General features: G+C 36.2%; 1 protein-coding gene across 13 annotated transcripts in view; it reads right to left on the reverse strand.

Annotated features, from left to right (window-relative positions):
- PHF14 (PHD finger protein 14) overlaps positions 1 to 16350 on the reverse strand; it is a 239355-nt gene extending 223005 nt beyond the window's left edge. For 9 of the 13 annotated variants that reach the window (XR_003510852.1, XR_003510850.1, XR_003510851.1 and 6 more), the window contains exons 1-4: positions 15869 to 16350; positions 15256 to 15366; positions 5752 to 6527; positions 305 to 449 (exon numbers count right to left, since the gene is read on the reverse strand). Coding sequence is in view for 7 of the 13 variants with exons in the window: in XM_027540052.1 (XP_027395853.1) it covers positions 305 to 449; positions 5752 to 6527; positions 15256 to 15366; position 15869 (1033 nt within the window). In the remaining 6 variants the exon portion in view is untranslated. The remainder of the gene's footprint in view (positions 1 to 304; positions 450 to 5751; positions 6528 to 15255; positions 15367 to 15868) is intronic. The other 4 variants (XR_003510849.1, XR_003510848.1, XR_003510846.1 and 1 more) reach the window with 1 other exon arrangement.
- Positions 16351 to 17677: the final 1327 nt, after the last annotated feature.

Genomic DNA, 17677 nt, shown 5'->3' on the forward strand with positions numbered 1-17677 from the left:
TAAATTTCAGTTAAAAACTAGAAATAATGCCATGAAAGAAAATATCATAATACTGACCTTCAAAGAAATCATGATTTATATACAGTAATAATCTACTCTGATTATTTTAAAACACATTTTAAATGAACCTAATCTGAAAAAATAATACCCATCATAATTTGAAAATTCAGTATGTCTTATTTCAGGTTAAATATCATAAAATATTATAGAAAAATTAGCATAGTACATATGTAAAATAGCTGATATTACTTATACAAATGCAGTGTCAACCAGTCATTTCTAAAAGGAAACAAAGCAACATTACCTTCATGAACTGTAATGCCACAATTGTCACACTGAATTATTTCATCAGCATCCTCACTATTATCTCCAAGACAAACACAGCAAATCAGAATATGGTCCATTTTTTGAGAACTCCAGTTTTGACTCTTCTCAAGAATCAGCGAGTCCTAATAATAAAATATCAGAAAATCACATATTTAAAAGGTAAGTTTAATAAAATTCTCACCTTAAATCATTTAGTACATTTCCAAAATTATGCTGCATACTCCATTACTTTAGTCATTCCCAAGTACACCACATTTGAGAAGTATATCTCTTTGTTAAAGGACCCTATAAGAACCCTCTCTCTAATTTTTCACTTCTCTCCAAGTTTCATATTCTCTCTTCTCAAGTAAATATAAAACCAAGCTTATAACCAACTCTTCATCTGCTTTGCCATGCTGGATATAGCCTGACCCCTGAAACTTGGAAAAAGGTAAAATTAATCCACAAGTAATCACTAATTTTATATGAGTATTAAAAATGTAAGAATGGTTCCCACACTTAGCAAGCTTATAATCCTATCTAGGGGAGACAAGACATACACATATTAAACAATTAAAAAAAATCAATTCAAGATAACATATAGGCAAATATTATGTGATGGCATAGTTACAGACTAAATAAATTCCTTTAGTGCTGGGGAATCTAGAATTTCCAGAGTCATCAAACTGCTGGATGATAGACCCACGAAAGTCTGCATTGGAAACTGGTGTATACAGGCACAGAAAATCATCTAAAAAAGAATCCAGACTGACTGCCAGAAGAGTCAGACTCTCTATTAGCCTTTTGTCAAGAAACACCTAGTGAACACCTAGTTAACTGCAATATAAAAGGAGACAGGAAAATGCATTCAGGAATAAAAAAAAGGAAGAGGGTGCTCCATTTAATTTAAACCTTCTGCACTATGAATTTCAACTTTAAATGCAAATTAACAAGATAATGATGTCTGCCATTTAATGCACTGGGCTTAGCATTACATGTAATAAACGATGACATCTGAGTCTATACATTTTCATTTAAGAAACTAACCATATTCGGAAACAAAATTAATTGTTCCATATCACACATTCATTAAATATATTATTTCATGTTAACATTTTTATGTTTCTATATTCTTTTAAACTGACCAATATCCACAGGTAACATTTAGAGTAATTTCCACAGCAATTTGTAAATAACATCTGAATGACATGACTGTCACAATTAATAACATTCTTTCAAGATATTTTCTGTGTAATTAATCTAAACTTGCAGCTGACCTAGATAAAAAATCAGTAAATAATGCAAAAGTTAACAAGGAGGCAGTGTCATTTCTCTTGAGAATTCTAGCACTGTAAAATTCTATACTTCACTCCTTTCGTTATAAAACCAAAGTAGTGTGGGGTGTTGCACGTGGCTAGCAAATAAGGTTAAAATTTCCTAAAAAGAAAACTCATGTTTTAAAGTACTTTAGTACAGTGATCAAAACAAAAATCTGCCCAGATTTTCATCCCAAAACTTCAAAGCTGAACCTTTCTCATCTGTAAAGTGGGATGACAAAAATAATACCTACCTCATCAGGTTCTTGTAAGAATTAACAAGAAAACATATGACAAAAATGTTCCTGATACGTACTAGGTATTCAATAAAAGATCATTCCCATTCTCCTTTCTTCTGTACTTTGAAGATGGTCCAAAAAGAGAAATATGAGCTGACCATTTACTACACTGGGAATCTTCCTTGGAATCCCAAAAGGAAAGTTATAAATCTCAATAAGCACTGCTAGTTTAAATATTTTCCTATGGTAAATCCATTTTTTTTAAGAATACCACATCCAGATTAAAAAAGTAACAGATCAAAAAAACAGTGAGCAAATGACCAGAGTCTGATGACTGAGAAGCTACTCATGTTAATGCACTCTGCCTGTATTTCTCCCGTGGAATTACAACAACTAATTAGCCCTTGAAAAAAAGATTTACCCATGTGGGAAATAAGTAAATGTCTATGGATCAGAAAAAGGAGCATCAATAGGTGGCTCTAATTCTATTATTTTCCTGTTTGTCCATTTTGCTCAGAAAAACAGTACATGTCTTAATTGTATCTCTATTCCATTTTCTCTCTACACATATTATCATTTAGAGGCAGAGAAAACAAAACTAACTGGCAATTTTGGTTGATACCCATCACTGCAGACTCTTTCTTACTAAAAATTAAATACAAAGAGACAAAAATAGGGAAAATTAGGAAAATTCAGATGACAACTGCTATTTCTTCACAGGGCAAGACATCTAATCCATTTAACATAACAGACCCTTTTACCAGGAAAAAAAAAAAAAAAACTTCCACCTGAAAATTTCTACTAAGATGATGTTCTATCGTATATTAACTCTCACCCAAAGTGCCTGTTTCAAAGTCCGGGAACCATTATCTGAAAATACTATACAGCCCTCCCCCAAAAAAACTTACTTCAGAAAACTAAAAGGTAAAACCTTAGTGAATCTCAGAAACTTCAAAATAAAATGATGAAAAAGACATGCAACCATATTCCAAGAGTCCTGTTCAGATTGCACTTAAATTCACAAAAATGCCATAATGCCACTGACTAAGATATGCCCACGTGAAGAAAATGCAGGTTATTAAATGCCCAATTCTTGAACAGTAGTTCTAAAATTGTGCTCTAGGGAACTCTCTTTCAAGGGTTCTAAAAGGTAAATACAATGGATATTTGCCTTTTCACTCTCTCTCATGGGTATATGATGAAGATTTCCAGAAGTTACATGACATGGGATGGTGTCACCAATCCAACAACTTCTATGCTTCTATACATTTCGTTTTTTAAACTTTCTGAGTTTTAATTGCAAATGGAAATATCAAAAGATATAACTTATGTAAATAATAATTATGGTCCTCAATTTTTAAGAGTATCCTGAACCAAAAAGCTTGAGAATCACTGCTCTAGAGCATTTCAAGGCCTACAGCATACACATGGTAAGACCATTAAGAGCCAAATAATTATAAAATGCCTCCAAAAAGAATGTCAAATTCCCCTAAACATTTTCAAAATTATAAAAGTTCCTGGCATCATTTACATAATACCCAATATCACAGCCCTAAAAAAAGCACCTGACAGAAGCCAAGGGAAAAAAAAATCTGCCTGCTTATAGGCTAAATACAATTCTATTATGTATTCTAAAACTATATTTTCAGCTATCTCTACTACAAAGTAGTATTTGAAACAAAGTAAAAGCATAGAAAAATAAAACTTCAAATATATAAGTATAATACCTATACAGATATATAGGTATTAACTAATGAATACTTGGCAAGGTATCACTACCTAAATTAACCAGGAAGATTAAAATTCAAACACTGGTCAGACAACAAGGATTATTTTTGGTCATCTTTTTACAAAATCAAGATTATACAAATAGGAAATTTAAAAATATATAATAAACTGAATTTATTAGTTTTCTATTAAAATTTAACATTAATTTGAATGACATTTATGTAGAACCAGAATCATCAAAAATAATTGAGGAGTTTGAAAAAGTCTTGGAAAAAAACAGTTATCAAGCTTTCAGGTAGAATATTATTGAGGGAAAATTAATCTTCCATAAGTTCTCCTACATTTCTATACAGAGTGGAGCAAAAGGAAAATTAACATAAATTAACACAAAAGATTAATTTAGTTACTATAAGAACTTTCTTTACAACTTTATCAAAGCACTTATCCAAGAAATGCTCTGGAATCTCATTCCTTAGGGACTGTTAACCTAAATAAAGCCCCATTATTTACCAAAATCTCTTCTGTTTAGTAGAAAAAAATTAAACAGCACGTCACCTTTACATGTATCAAAAAATATAGTCTACAATCTCTCAAGCAATTTGTTATGTAGTACAGATTATTAACAACTGAATAATTTACATAGATTTTACATGGCAAATTTCTAGACATTCCCTCACACCTTAGCATAAATCCAATTTATACTGCCCCTATCACTAGCCAGCCTCTTGTGTGATTGTTATGCTAAGAAAAATGAAGAAAGTGATACTGCCAAAGGTAAACTTAGTCAGGAGATACAGATTAGCATAAAGTGCTATAAAATAAATTGGATACATGCTTAAATCAATTACGAACAACTGGATTTTCCATACTTCTGTTTCCTTAAACTGGAAATACAGACTGTCTTGCTACATCATTATGAATAGTATACTATATTCCAAATGACGATTTTCCTTTACCTAAAGATAGGAATTAGGAAAGCACTGGAACCAGGCAACATTATTCTTAGGAAAATGGGCAACCTAGAAGTTAACCAATGTTATAATCTAAAACATCAACTACTGCTTCATCTCTGCTGACATTTAACACCTCCTAATCTGCTACATATTATTTTGGTTAAACATCAAATTTTCAAATGAAACTTAAAATAGAAAATCACTGTTATGTAAAAGTTGTAAACAGAAGAAATGTAAAAGAACAAATAAAGCACAAAAGGAAAATCTTTCTACCAGTTTAATCTACTTCAATAACATGAAAAAACAAAAACTAAGTGCTTGTTAAAGAAGTGAATTTTCATGACCATCAACATATTAATGGAATGACAGACAATCATTATAGTTCTTTCATGTGATGTAACAGGTACATCTACATGTAAGACAATAATTCAGTCTTTCTTTTGAAGAAAAACATATACATAAACACACAGACAACGAGATACAAATGTGTTTGAAGAGTCTTGAATGTTGCATCTTGGGCCCAATGGATAAACCTAACTTTCAGTAGTAGAACTTCAAGTGGAAGAACTGAGTCATAATTGTAGTTTTATGATAGTAATGTTTGTTTTAGCATAGAATGTTTGTTTTCATTTCTTTGTAGAGAGACCTTATTCGCTAAACATATGTAAATATATAATTTGTATTTACTTCCACACACTTAAAGCAATGATCTGGTGACTATTCAGGTGGGTGCTACAACTGAAAAAGGAATTACCTTTAAAATGAATCTCTAAAAGCCTGAGACAATTCAATTCTTTGTTGCTCTACTTGAAAGTACTCTTAGAAGTACTCTACATTTTTACGCAGATATGGATACAACTAAGTTGAAAGGAAGGTGATCTTTGTTTTCATAACCCACTCAGAACCATTTAGCAGTCCAAAAAAACTCTACCATTTCCCAAGGGTATGGACATAAAAATATTTCTTTAAGTATAGACTGAGCTCCTTGAGAACGGTGATTATGAGCTCCTTGAGGACGGTGACAAATAGGAGATACTCAATAAAAGTGGGCTGACCAAATGAATAAATGTTACAGTTAGGGTGCTCATTCACTCCCATAGCTAAGAACAGGCTTTCAAGGAAGCCACTTAATATAATGGGTAGAACGGTTTAGAGAAGAATTCCCTTTTCCCCAGACAGACAGATATCATAAAAATTGGGTTGATCTACCTCATTACTCTTGCTCTGAGATAGTGTCAGGCTATCATTGGTCAGTTCCTCATCATCAGCACTGTTTCTGCTAAGAACTTTACTCTTCTTCTTCTTGCAGCCCCCTTCACTGGCAGGACTGCTATGCTCTTCATCATTGCCTTCATCGTTCTCGTCCTCATCACTCCCGCTTCCCTCATCTTCATCGTCCTCGTTGTCCCCGTCACTTCCTTCCTTCTGAGATGCAGATCGTCCCTTTCTTTTTACTACAGTGGGTCGCCAATCATTGTCATCTTCACTGTCATAGTCATCCATGTCATTCAGCTCTTCCATGGATACGAAATCCAAAAGTGGTCGGTTCCGACGAAGGTTCCACTTTTTTGGCTCGCTGACCTGCTCCTCTGCAGCTGTGGCCGCGGGGCCTGAAGGACACGTGTGAGCAGCAGGAGGGCTTGTGGCTGGCGTGGTGGAGGCAGCAGCAGCCACGTTATCAGATACTGTTGCTTTCTCTTTCTCCTTCTCTCTCTCCTTCTCTTTCTCTTTCTCTCTCTCCTTCTCTTTTTCCTTTTTCTTCCTAGGTCTTTCTCCATTCTCTTCTTCCTCTTTCTTTTCCACCTTAATTAACTGTTTTTCTGATGACAGTACTTCTTCCTCTGCAGAATTTTTAAGTTGTTCTTCTTTTACTTTAACGTCTTCATTCAGTTCTTCCTCTAAAATATTTTCTTCAGAATCACTACAGGAACCTTCTCCACTGTCCTTTGAAGGATCTTCACTTCCATTACCACTCCCTTCAGAATCTGTTGAAAATATGAGAAAAAAAACCACACATATGTATATACATACACACACACACACACAACGCTGACACAAATGAAACCACCAAAATTTGTGAATAACTCGCAAAACAATATAAACAAATTTAAGTCAAAGAATGGTAGACATTCCCAACCTGATTAAATAATAAATCAATGAAGTTGATATAATGATTCTAGTTTAGTATAGCACCAATGAAGATGAATATATGTATCTCTAAATTAAAACATGCTTTAAAACGAGGACCACTATTTTGTGTCATATGTCACACTATACTTGGTACTTTAAAGGCATTTTTTTTTTTTCTAAAAGTAAATGTGTTTTTTTTAAATTGAGCACTTGATTTTAACTTTATAATACAGATTACATTCTTCTTCTCTTACATCTTTCTTTCATAAATTACACTGACTGGCAAGGATGGAGTCACATTCAGAGCAAGAAAAATCTGACCCAGAAAAAAAAAAAAAAAAACCTGTTTCATTTATCTCACTCTTGACCTAGCAAAAGTGAACCCAGGTATTTATGACCGTCAACTTGTACCACATCTCTAATCTATCAATCAAATTTAGGAGCACCAGATACACAAGGGAAAAACAGACAATAGCAATGGCACAGAAAATGGAGGTTGCAAGATTTAAGTTATCAATTTTTTTGTTTATTAGGATACTGTTCATATCAACAAAAGAGTCACCTGACTTTCCTAAGGTTCTAGGCATTAACTACTAGAGCCCCTAGATTGAAAGAAATTAGTGCATTTTAAAAAAACTAATCCGTCTTAGACAACAGCAAGCACAGTTGTCACTAAAAAGATAGGCTGAGGATATTAAGAGTTCATGCAGGACCACAAGCTTCCTAGCAAGTGCTATCCATTCCTGCCTAGGGCAGTCCACACCCGGTTAGACCAACACTATTCAGTAGCATTCCAAGCCTCTTTTCATATAATCAAATAAATAAGAATCTAAAATATTTGTGGAAGGAGAGCAGGAAGAAGTAGGAAACAAACCAGTCAATAATCAGGTTGTAGCCAACATCAATAGTAAAATCTGTGGGGTGATGAATATTTTGTACCTATAACCAAGAAAAGGGTAATCATAAAATCATCGAAAAAATGCATATTTTCGCACCATTTTAATTTCTGTTAACTCAACCAGCATTAGCCTCTATAGTTACCTGGCCATTCAAAGTAAAGAAAGTTGTCTGTTATTAGTATCTGGTTTCTAAAATATCTCAGAAATCCTTTACAAACAGCTGATGAAGAAAAATCCTGAAAGTTAAATCACATAAAAAACACAGACTAACATTTAATCGATGCTGATGGAGCCTGTAAAAGTACTGTCAATCTCAGGATTATCATACATTGCCTATATCTCATTCAGGACCGCAGTGAAAAAAGCATTCTCAACCTGAACAATCTTGCAAAGGCCACAAGAGTAATATAATGTAAGCAAACAATCCTTTGTTTGAAACTTTTGGAGCCAGATGTGTTTCAGAATTTAGATTTTTTTTCCCCCAGATTTTGCAAACGTAGCATGGTGCATGCACAATATATTACACTAACACTGCCAGTGGGGTCTATGGTACTACAGTATAATCAAATACATTCTTTCTGCAGTGAAAAGTATGAAGATTTATAAGTATGATAAGTAAACACTACAAATAAACTCCTATCAGTTCCAGTCAGATTTTATCATCAAATAAGTTTATGTCAAACATAGGAAACATCTTTGAATTTGCAAGCAAATTTTAAGAAGAGTGTGGACCCAGTATCACTTACAAACAGGGGAAGTCCAACAGCTCTACAAATCATTAAAGAAAAAAATGGTGGAAAAAAAAAAAAAGAAAAAAATGGTCATCTTTCCAAACCACTCATAACTATTAGACTCAAACTACCAAGAAAAAATACCTCTGATTAAAAAAAAAAAAAAAAAAAAATAGTTCCTAGGTAATTTTAGATAAAAGTGAAAGTAAAGTGAAAGCTGCTCAGTAGCTTCCAACTCTGCGACCCCATGGATTGTAGCCCTCCAGGTTCCTCTCTCCATGAGATTCTCCAAGCAAGAATACTAGCCATTCCCTTCTTCAGAGATCTTCCTGATCCAGGGATCAAACCCAGGTCTCCTGCATTTCAGGCAGATTCTTGACCTTCTGAGCCACCAGTGAAGCTCATTTTCAGGTAAAGATATAATAAATAATAAGAAGAGTTAACCAAATGCTTCAGAGGCAAAGACAGATCTTTGTGCATACTGACTGAAGAAAACTGGAACATCCTGCAAGCAATGCAGATTAATTATAATTAATTATAAGTAGATATAATTAATTATAATTAAGAGAGCTGGGAAATGGAGAAAAGGTACTTTTCTTCTGGATTAACCTTGTAGAATTTTTTCTTAATTAAAAAGTACTCCTAATAATTTTTACCAGTAAAAACATAATAGTAGATAGAAAAAAAATGATCAAGTGAGGCACAAATGTGGACTCCTGATCAAAACCAAGACCAATCCAACTGTGGTAAACATTACTTGGAAATTTTTCAAAATGTCAAGAATTTCTGCAATTTTGTTTTGGTTGTTTTTGCCAATGCCAATAAATTCTTTTTAAAAGTACTCTTTGAATCTGTTTTTGTTTTCTTATCATGCCTGAATAGAAAGCAGAATCTTAAATAGATTAATTAAATGTTTTACATTTGGTAACATTATTAGAAGAATCTGAGATTTTCCCACAAATTTCAATCCTAGTAGCTTACCCAACCCTCCATTCTCCAAATATGACACATTAGCCATACTCCAACTGCAGAGGATCAGGAATTTTCAAATTTTACTTTTCTCTGATTTCTGAAAAATAACTCAACTGATTAGTCGTAACTTCTTTTTGGTACATATGCACTTGGGGGATGGAGACAAACAATGTTTAGTCACAGGCATTACTTAGTAATAATGACAAGAAAAATCAGAGTCCTGGGCTATCTATAATTGTATTTTATAGACTGCAATGAAAAATTTCCTATTCCTACAAATTCAAACAATGTTCCAAGTCCATCACTCTTACAACCATTAAAAAAAAAAGAAAAAAGCAATAATTGACTAGAGAAATAAACCAGATATCTCAAATACAGCTATTGTGAACATAAGAATAGAATTAATTCTAATTCTACAATAAAAAAATTTTAATTAGAAAAAAAATCTTTAAAATTGAAATCCCTATCTCCTAGTCAGTTAAATTAATGGTGAGGTGAAGTGAAGTGAAGTCGCTCAGTCGTGTCCGACTCTTTTGAGACCCTGTGGACTGTAGCCCACCAGGCTCCTCCGTCCATGGGATTCTCCAGGCAAGAATACTGGAGTAGGTTGCCATTGCCTTCTCAAGGGGATCTTCCCGACCCAGGGATCAAACCCAGGTCTCCTGCATTGCAGGCAGACACTTTAACCTCTGAGCCACCAGGGAAGCCCTAAATTAATGGTAACCTTTCTCAAATACAATATATCAAAACCTCTCCAAGCAACAGTTATTTCCACTAACAGACAGTTAAATGTTTTACAGATAAAGAAATTAGAAATCAACCTTAAAGAATCCCTTCACAATATTCAATGCTTAAGTTTTCCCCATGATAAATAGTAAATAATAGAATCAGTTAATAAATATTAAGTAATTAAATCAGAATGATTTGATTCAGTTTTATGGTAGCTTTGCAATATAAAGAATCATCTTTGCTCATCAATCTTAATTATTTAACTATTCTGTTTATTGAGCTGATGTAACAATAATTAGGATTATACACATATACAACAGATAACAGACACATCACCAGTCTAGTAGTCATTCAGTTACCATCCTGGGGACACTGTAAGCTAATCTAGTATATCTCTTTTTAAAAAGCCAGTCAACACAACTCATCTTCTACTGCTTGCTGTAGTTCTAGTTGTGTCACTTTATATTTTCTGGGTAAATCTAGACCGGTGGTTCTCAAGTGGGTACAATTTTGTCCCACAGAAAACATGTGGCAATGACTAGACATAATGGTTGCCACAAAAGGGCAGGGCTGGGGTAGTTAGGTAGGGTAGATGTTGAAGGCAGTTAGTAGAAGCCAGAGAGGCTGCTAAATATCCTCCAATACAAAGGGCAAGCCTCCACAACAAAGAATTAACCAAAACAAAACGCCAATGTTACTGAGATTAAGTAACATGTTACTTACATGTTACTTGTTACATGTTACTGACATGTAAGACCTCAATTTGACCTCATTCTATTTTCTCAGGCTCGTCTCTTCCACTGTTCTTTTATTCAAATTCTGATCTCCATATGTAAATAATATTTACCATCCTCAACACTCTTTAACACCTAATGTTTCCCTCAGGTTGGGACTCTTTCACTTCCTAGTTCAACTCTCATCTCCTCAATGAATCGTTCTAAATCAAGCCAGTCTAAAGTCATCCCATCTCCTTTGAAAGACTGGAACTAGATCATGCTTTATAACATCTATCTGCTTTTGTATTTAATTATTCCAGTATTCATTATTTCTTTGTGAATTCACCATAACATCCAGCAAAGAGCTTTTAAGCAAAACAACAGTCACCTAATGAAAAACCAGATCTACTCATTAGCCAAAGTCAATTAAGCAGAAAATACTACCAAGGCAAAATCTAGTCTCAATCTTTCGGTTAAACTGCTTTCTGGCAATTTGGACCAACCAAACTAACGATGGGCTTCCCTGGTGGATCAGTGGTAAAGCATCTGCCTGCCAATGCAGAGGATGCAGGTTCAAATCCCTGGGTTTGATCCCTGGGTTGGGAAGATCCCCTAGAGAAGGAAACGGCAACTCACTCCAATATTCTTGCCTGGAAAATCCCACGGGCAGAGGAGCCTGGCAGGTTACAGTCATGGGGTCACAAAGTCGAACACAACTGAACAACTAAACAACAAAACTAACTATGGCTCAAGAGCTAAAGTTAACCATCTTACTTTGGCTAAGGGTTGGGGAGACACAGCACTGCTATTTCACCTTGTTTAATAAAAGTAGTACATGCATTTATCTTCAACATCATTCCAGTTACATGTGGTAGTTTAGTCACTAAGTTGTGTCCGACTCTTGCTACCCCATTGATTGTAGCCCACCAGGCTCTTCTGTCCATGAGATTTTCCAGGCAAGAATATTGGAGTGGGTTGCCATTTCCTTCTCCTGGGGATCTTCCCAACCCAGGGACCAAACCCAGGTCTCCTGCACTGCAGGCAGATTCAATCCTATTTTAAATGTCTCCTATCCCCAGTCTTAAGTCACAGTCTCAGATATAATCACTTTAAGCCAAACTATGAAACTGCCAATAATCAACTGCCTTTAGTCCTATAAAGCGGATTAATTTCATAGGGTACCAGCTAACATTTCTATATATGGTTCTTCTGGTGGTAACCACCATAAATCTGATATGCTTACATATTATTTTAGGATTAACTTAAACATGTATTTAGTATTGTCCTCAATCAAAAATGATAGATTCAGTCCTACTTTTACATCAGAGATAAAATAAAAGATGGTCTCTTTTCAGTTCATACTTTTCTAAAGGTAGAAGCTAGTAACACTTAACTGTTGATAATAACTTGCCAAGTTTATTGGCAGGTCTTTTCTGAATTTTACCTTTTTCTATTTTATCTGAGAAGCATAAAAATTATGTCTATCTGAAAGGGTAGTCAGTTTTCAGAAATTTCAATATTTATTCTTAAAGCCAGACAGAAACACAAAGTTTTGTAGTCAATACCAGAAGAAATTGAGGCATAGAATCCAATTAAAAAACTGAGGCCCACCACTCTAACCATTGTAACATTAAGTCTTTAACTCAATAAACTCAACAGTTCATTGAGTTAGTTACTTTTAACAAGTTTGTGGGGGTCTTTTTTTGGCCACGAAACATATGGGATCTTAGTTCCCCAATCAAAGACTGAAACAGCAACCCCTGCATTGAAAGGGCAGAGTCTTCACCACTGGACCACCAAGGAAGTCCAGAGTTAGTGATTTCTAAAGACTGCTTTGAAAGAAGCTATGATCAGAAAGACTATTATTAAAGATTATTACTATTCAGTTACTATTTTTCCACTTCCAGTTTAATCACCTATTACTAAGTAGGTTGGGATTCCACAACTTCAACATGTTTGAAAAACAGTGATAACTCAAATGTCTTTAAGAGTCCAACTATCTTACAAAGAGAAGAGAAAGGATTCAAACAGGAAGCACTGGTAGTCTAGATAAGCCAGTATGTCAGCAATGGGAGACAATACACCTTAACCAAGACTGGAAAATACAATTCAATTTCTACTATTACCCATTTAAAAAAAAAATCATTTTCTACTAAACTCTCAGTTATGACAACAAGAGCTGCACAAATAAATTTGTGACCTTTGGGGCCCAGGAAGGAAATTACAAGTATAGCAGACTAGACAACTGAAAGTATATATTTTTAAGTGTTTCAGAAGACTAAAAAAATTATCATCCTAACAAAACTCATTCTACCACTTTCACAAATAACAGATAATTCACATCAACCATGATTAAAATTTAACAAGGTGAGGGGTTCTCTATTTAGCTTGATACCAAGAGTTATTTTGAGAAAGCAATTTGTATCATTAGATTATTTTTACCCTTGTAAAGAGAAGTGCTACATCTCAATAAATAAAATGAGAAAAATTATATGCAAAGTCAGAATTTACTGTCATAAAACTAATTATGGAATACGTAAAAGAAATTAAGCTTTGGAGTTTTTCCCTAACGGTATTCTAGTAAGTCATAATTTGTAAGACCCAACCATTTTTGTCAGTTTACAATCTCAACATGACAAACCAAAGTTGCATTCTAGCAATGAATATTCCTTTCTGCACAGTTTTCAACAAGAGCACTGACATAGGTTTAGATTTTACTTCTTTCCCTTTCTTTTTTTCCCCTTTGGAAATACCAAACAACAGTAAACCAAGTGAGAGATGAAAGAGCTGAGAAATAAAGGGGCAAAAAAATTAAACAACATACACTTTACAATTTTTGATTGCTGGGAGTAATCTCAATTAGTCACCTTGATAAGTAAGTACAGTAGTTTCAATTTAAGACTACATTTATTTACTTTCAGGGCCTAAGCAGTGAAAGCATTAAAAATGCTGAGAATCCTAAGAACTGGATTAGATCCATTTAGGCTAAGTGGCTTCATGCAAATTCTTTAAACTCAGTGTCCCTGTTATCTGTAAAATAGTATCTCTTCCAAAGTTATTGTAAAAATTAAATGAGATTATGGAAACAAAAAGTCGTTGGTAAATCACAATGCAAACTGTGCCTGTTGATGCTATTAAAAGTAAAATAGTAATACAATACAACCAAATTTCATCCCTTCCTACCACATCTGGCAGAAAAAAAAATCAGGAGAGAAATAGGACTAAGCACTGAAAATTCTCTAGAAGAATAATTTAAAACTGTTAAAAGGATAAAATCAAAAGGGCTTTAATTTGTTACTTGATTTAAATTTCTGTCAAAAGGGGTATAATTAAGTAATTTTTATTGTTCATGTGTACTTGTATTTTTCATATAAAATATTTAAACATAATTTGTATTTCTCAGATTCCTGCAATGAAAACTTTTTATGTAGGTATGTCTGTTGAATTACAATGAACAAAAGATAAAAAGAAAAACATACGTTTCCATTTTTCAATTGTGTACAATGTTACTATATGATTTCAGTTGTGTATATTACCGTTGGACTTTTATTAAAAGTTTATTTTTAAAATCACAAAATAAAATGAGCAAGCATTCATGCTTTGTAGCTCAGATTTTTAAAGGCCCAATCCACAAGGTCCAGCACCTACCAAAGTACAACTTTTTACTTTTGTCAATTTTGCGCTGGTAAGGGAGTTAATAGACAAAAAGCAAAACTCCTTTCAGAGGGTGCCGAACAATCTGAAAAGACAAAATCTTCCTGGGTGGTTCAAGGCTCCTATTACTCTCAGAACGGTACTCTACTTTAAGATTACCTCTAGATTTTTCCCTATTCTGTCCATCAAAGAAACGTAAATGTATCTTTAAGTAAACAACAGAGAAAACACTTCTGTATCTTGTGTCTTTTTGTTTTCCATTGTGTCTTTTTGTTTGGTGTTTACTGAGGTATGAAAGTGAAAGTTGCTCAGTCCTGTCCACTCTTTGTGACCCCATGGACTATACAGCCTATGGAATTCTCTAGGCCAGAACACTGGAGTGGGTAGCCTTTCCCTTCTCCAGTAGATCTTCCCAGCCCAGGGATCCAACCCAGGTCTCCCACATTGCAGGCAGATTCTTTACCAGCTGAGCCACAAGGGAAGCCCAAGGATACTGGAGTGGGTAGCCTGTCTCTTCTGCAGCGGATCTTCCCCACCCAGGAATGGAATCGGGGTCTCCTGCTTTGCAGGCGGATTCTTTACCAACTGAGCTATCATGGAAGCCTTTATTGAGGTATAGGTGATTTACAATATTACTGCATCTTTGAAGAAAATCCTTCTCTGACAGTTATCTGATAAATAGCAACAAAAACAGAAGTAGTGATAGTATTATCCAGTGACACGCTCTAAGGGAAATGTAGGAAATCAAATCGACAAAATAAAGTTTATGTGCTTTAACTTTATATTGACATTTTAATTAAAATCCATTTTTTTTAAGCAACGTCTGAAAATCAGCCCAACTCCAAAGAGCTGGGAAAAGGGAAGCAAGAAATAAACATTTACCTGAAGCATCTCCAACTTTAAAATCACTGTCATCTGAACTATCATAATCGAGAGCTTCTAGCAGAGAAGCTGCCAAAGGCTTCACCTGCCTCCTCTTGGAGCTGCGATCCACTGTTAAAAGAAAAACATTACATTGTCATTCATAATCACACCAAGCGCGAGGGAGAAATGTGGCGCTGAAAGAAGGTACAGATGACCTCCTGCAGGTGGTGCAAATCTTTGTCTTAATTCAGTTCTTAGCAAATGGTGTGGTGGAAGGTTGGGGTGGGAATATTGGGGCTGGCCGGCCAGCTCCATGGGCAGGTTCAGCCGCAAGGCCCAGCAAGTACGAGCCCAGGGCGACCAAAATCAAAACAGGCCTTCTTGAACATCTTGCTTCGGAGACTTGCTCTCTCTAATCCCTCACTAAGACATCGTTAACAATCAATAAAAAATTCAAAGCCCAGGGAATATAAAAAGCTATGTCCATTCCGACGGATCGTGGAGGGGGAGCGTCCGCGGAGGGTACATCTTCCCACAGGATTCTCCCACCCCAGCCCTGCCCCCGCCGGCCCCGACTTCTTGAAGGGCTGAAATGGACCTGTCTCCCCGCGGACGCCTCCGACACACTTACTAAGGAATCCGAGGTGGTCGTTTGGAGGAGACCTAGGGAGAGGCTGCGATAGCACAGGCAGCGCCGAGGTCGAGGACTGAGACCAAGGAAATAAGTCCAAAAGATGCTATTAAAAATGGGCGGCGCCGCGGACCTGCCCGGGGCGCCCCAGGTGCAGCCCCGCCGCTCCCCTCCCGCCCCCCGGCCCCCCGGTCCTAGCAGAACAGACCCCGGCCGCTCGGGCGCCTTCCTTTGGCGCTCCCCGGCCAAAGGCGCCCTTCGGCCCAGGCAGCTCGGCCAACCCGGCAGCCCTGAGTTAATTTACCCCGTTAAAACGCTTAGATAAAAAAATAAAGGAAAGAAAAACTTTATTATCTCGCAAACAAAAGCAACAAAAGACCCAGAATCTGCACAGTCCGAGGCCGGTAGCCTAAGACAATAGAGAAAACAACGACCCGGATACAGCTCTGAAGAGAAGGAAGTAAAAACAAGAGCTAGAGAGCGGCCCTAAGAGCAGCAGAAGCTGAGAGCGCGTGCGCGCGAGTCGCCTCGGCTGTGTCTCCGAGAGGAGGAGCCGAAAGAAGACGAACGCAAAGCCGTGGGAGAGCCGAGAGGAGGCGAGTAATGCCGAGCGGGAACAGGGAGCCCTCCCAAACCCTCTGCCTGCAAATCCCTGATGCTGGGCCCTCAGTCCAAATAAATAGGTCAGTTTTTGTTTCTGAGAAGACAGAGCAGTGTGTGTGTCTCCATGAATGTGGAATAGTGCTTTGCATACACTTAGATAATATATTTTTTAAGATGAACTTTTAAATCCATAAAAATATGAGGAGGGTATATACAATTGGATTTCAGTCCTTCAGCAGTTTCAAATGCCACGTTTATTCAAATACAGGTTAGCTATTTTTTAAAAACAATGTTAAAATGTTAGAATCTGAGCAGTATTAATACTTTTTACATGTTTCTATATCAAGGAGAAAGTAAGATTAGAATAAAGCTGATTCAGTTTATGTATTCCCCAGATATATATTGAGTGGTAATGTTTGTAACATGGGAAAATATAGAGTTAGGAAGGACTGTAAATGAAATATATAAGAAGCAAATCATGCAATACAGTAGGGGCGCTTATTCCTTAAAGAAAACATGTTGAATTCTTTTGTGAACTGTAATTGAATTTTATAATACTAAATTTGAAGAACTAATAAATACTTACCTAGTGCAGTTTAGGGGATGATTACATAGAGGCTGTACCTTCAGCAAGAAAGTTATCTTTTCCCTGCCAGAGCTTAAGATATAGTTGAGGATACAAATAAGTCGATGAGGAGCTGCTGCTGCTGCTGCTGCTGCTGCTAAGTCGAGTCAGTCGTGTCCGACTCTGTTCGACCCCAGAGACAGCAGCCCACCAGGCTCCCCCGTCCCTGGGACTCTCCAGGCAAGAACGCTGGAGTGGGTTGCCATTTCCTTCTCCAATGCCTGAAAGTGAAAAGTGAAAGTGAAGTCGCTCAGTCCTGTTCAACTCTTAGTGACCCCATGAACTGCAGCCCACCAGGCTCCTCCGTCCATGGGGTTTTCAGGCAAGAGTACTGGAGTGGGTTGCCATTGCTCTCTCCAAAGTCAGTGAGCAATTACTACCTATTGTGAAAAGGCTGCCAGAGAAAAAGTACACATGCTAAGGGAAGTCTTCCTAAAGAAAGCTTTTTTTTTTTTCTTTTTGATTTTTAAAATTTTATTGATCTATGGCTGTGCCGGGTCTTCGTTGTTGTGCAACTTTCTCTAGTTGCAGCAAGCAGGCCACTCTCTCGTTGTGGTCTGTGGGCTTCTCATTGCAGTGGC

This window comes from Bos indicus x Bos taurus, chromosome 4, assembly GCF_003369695.1.
Source record: "Bos indicus x Bos taurus breed Angus x Brahman F1 hybrid chromosome 4, Bos_hybrid_MaternalHap_v2.0, whole genome shotgun sequence".
Lineage (NCBI taxonomy): Eukaryota > Metazoa > Chordata > Mammalia > Artiodactyla > Bovidae > Bos > Bos indicus x Bos taurus.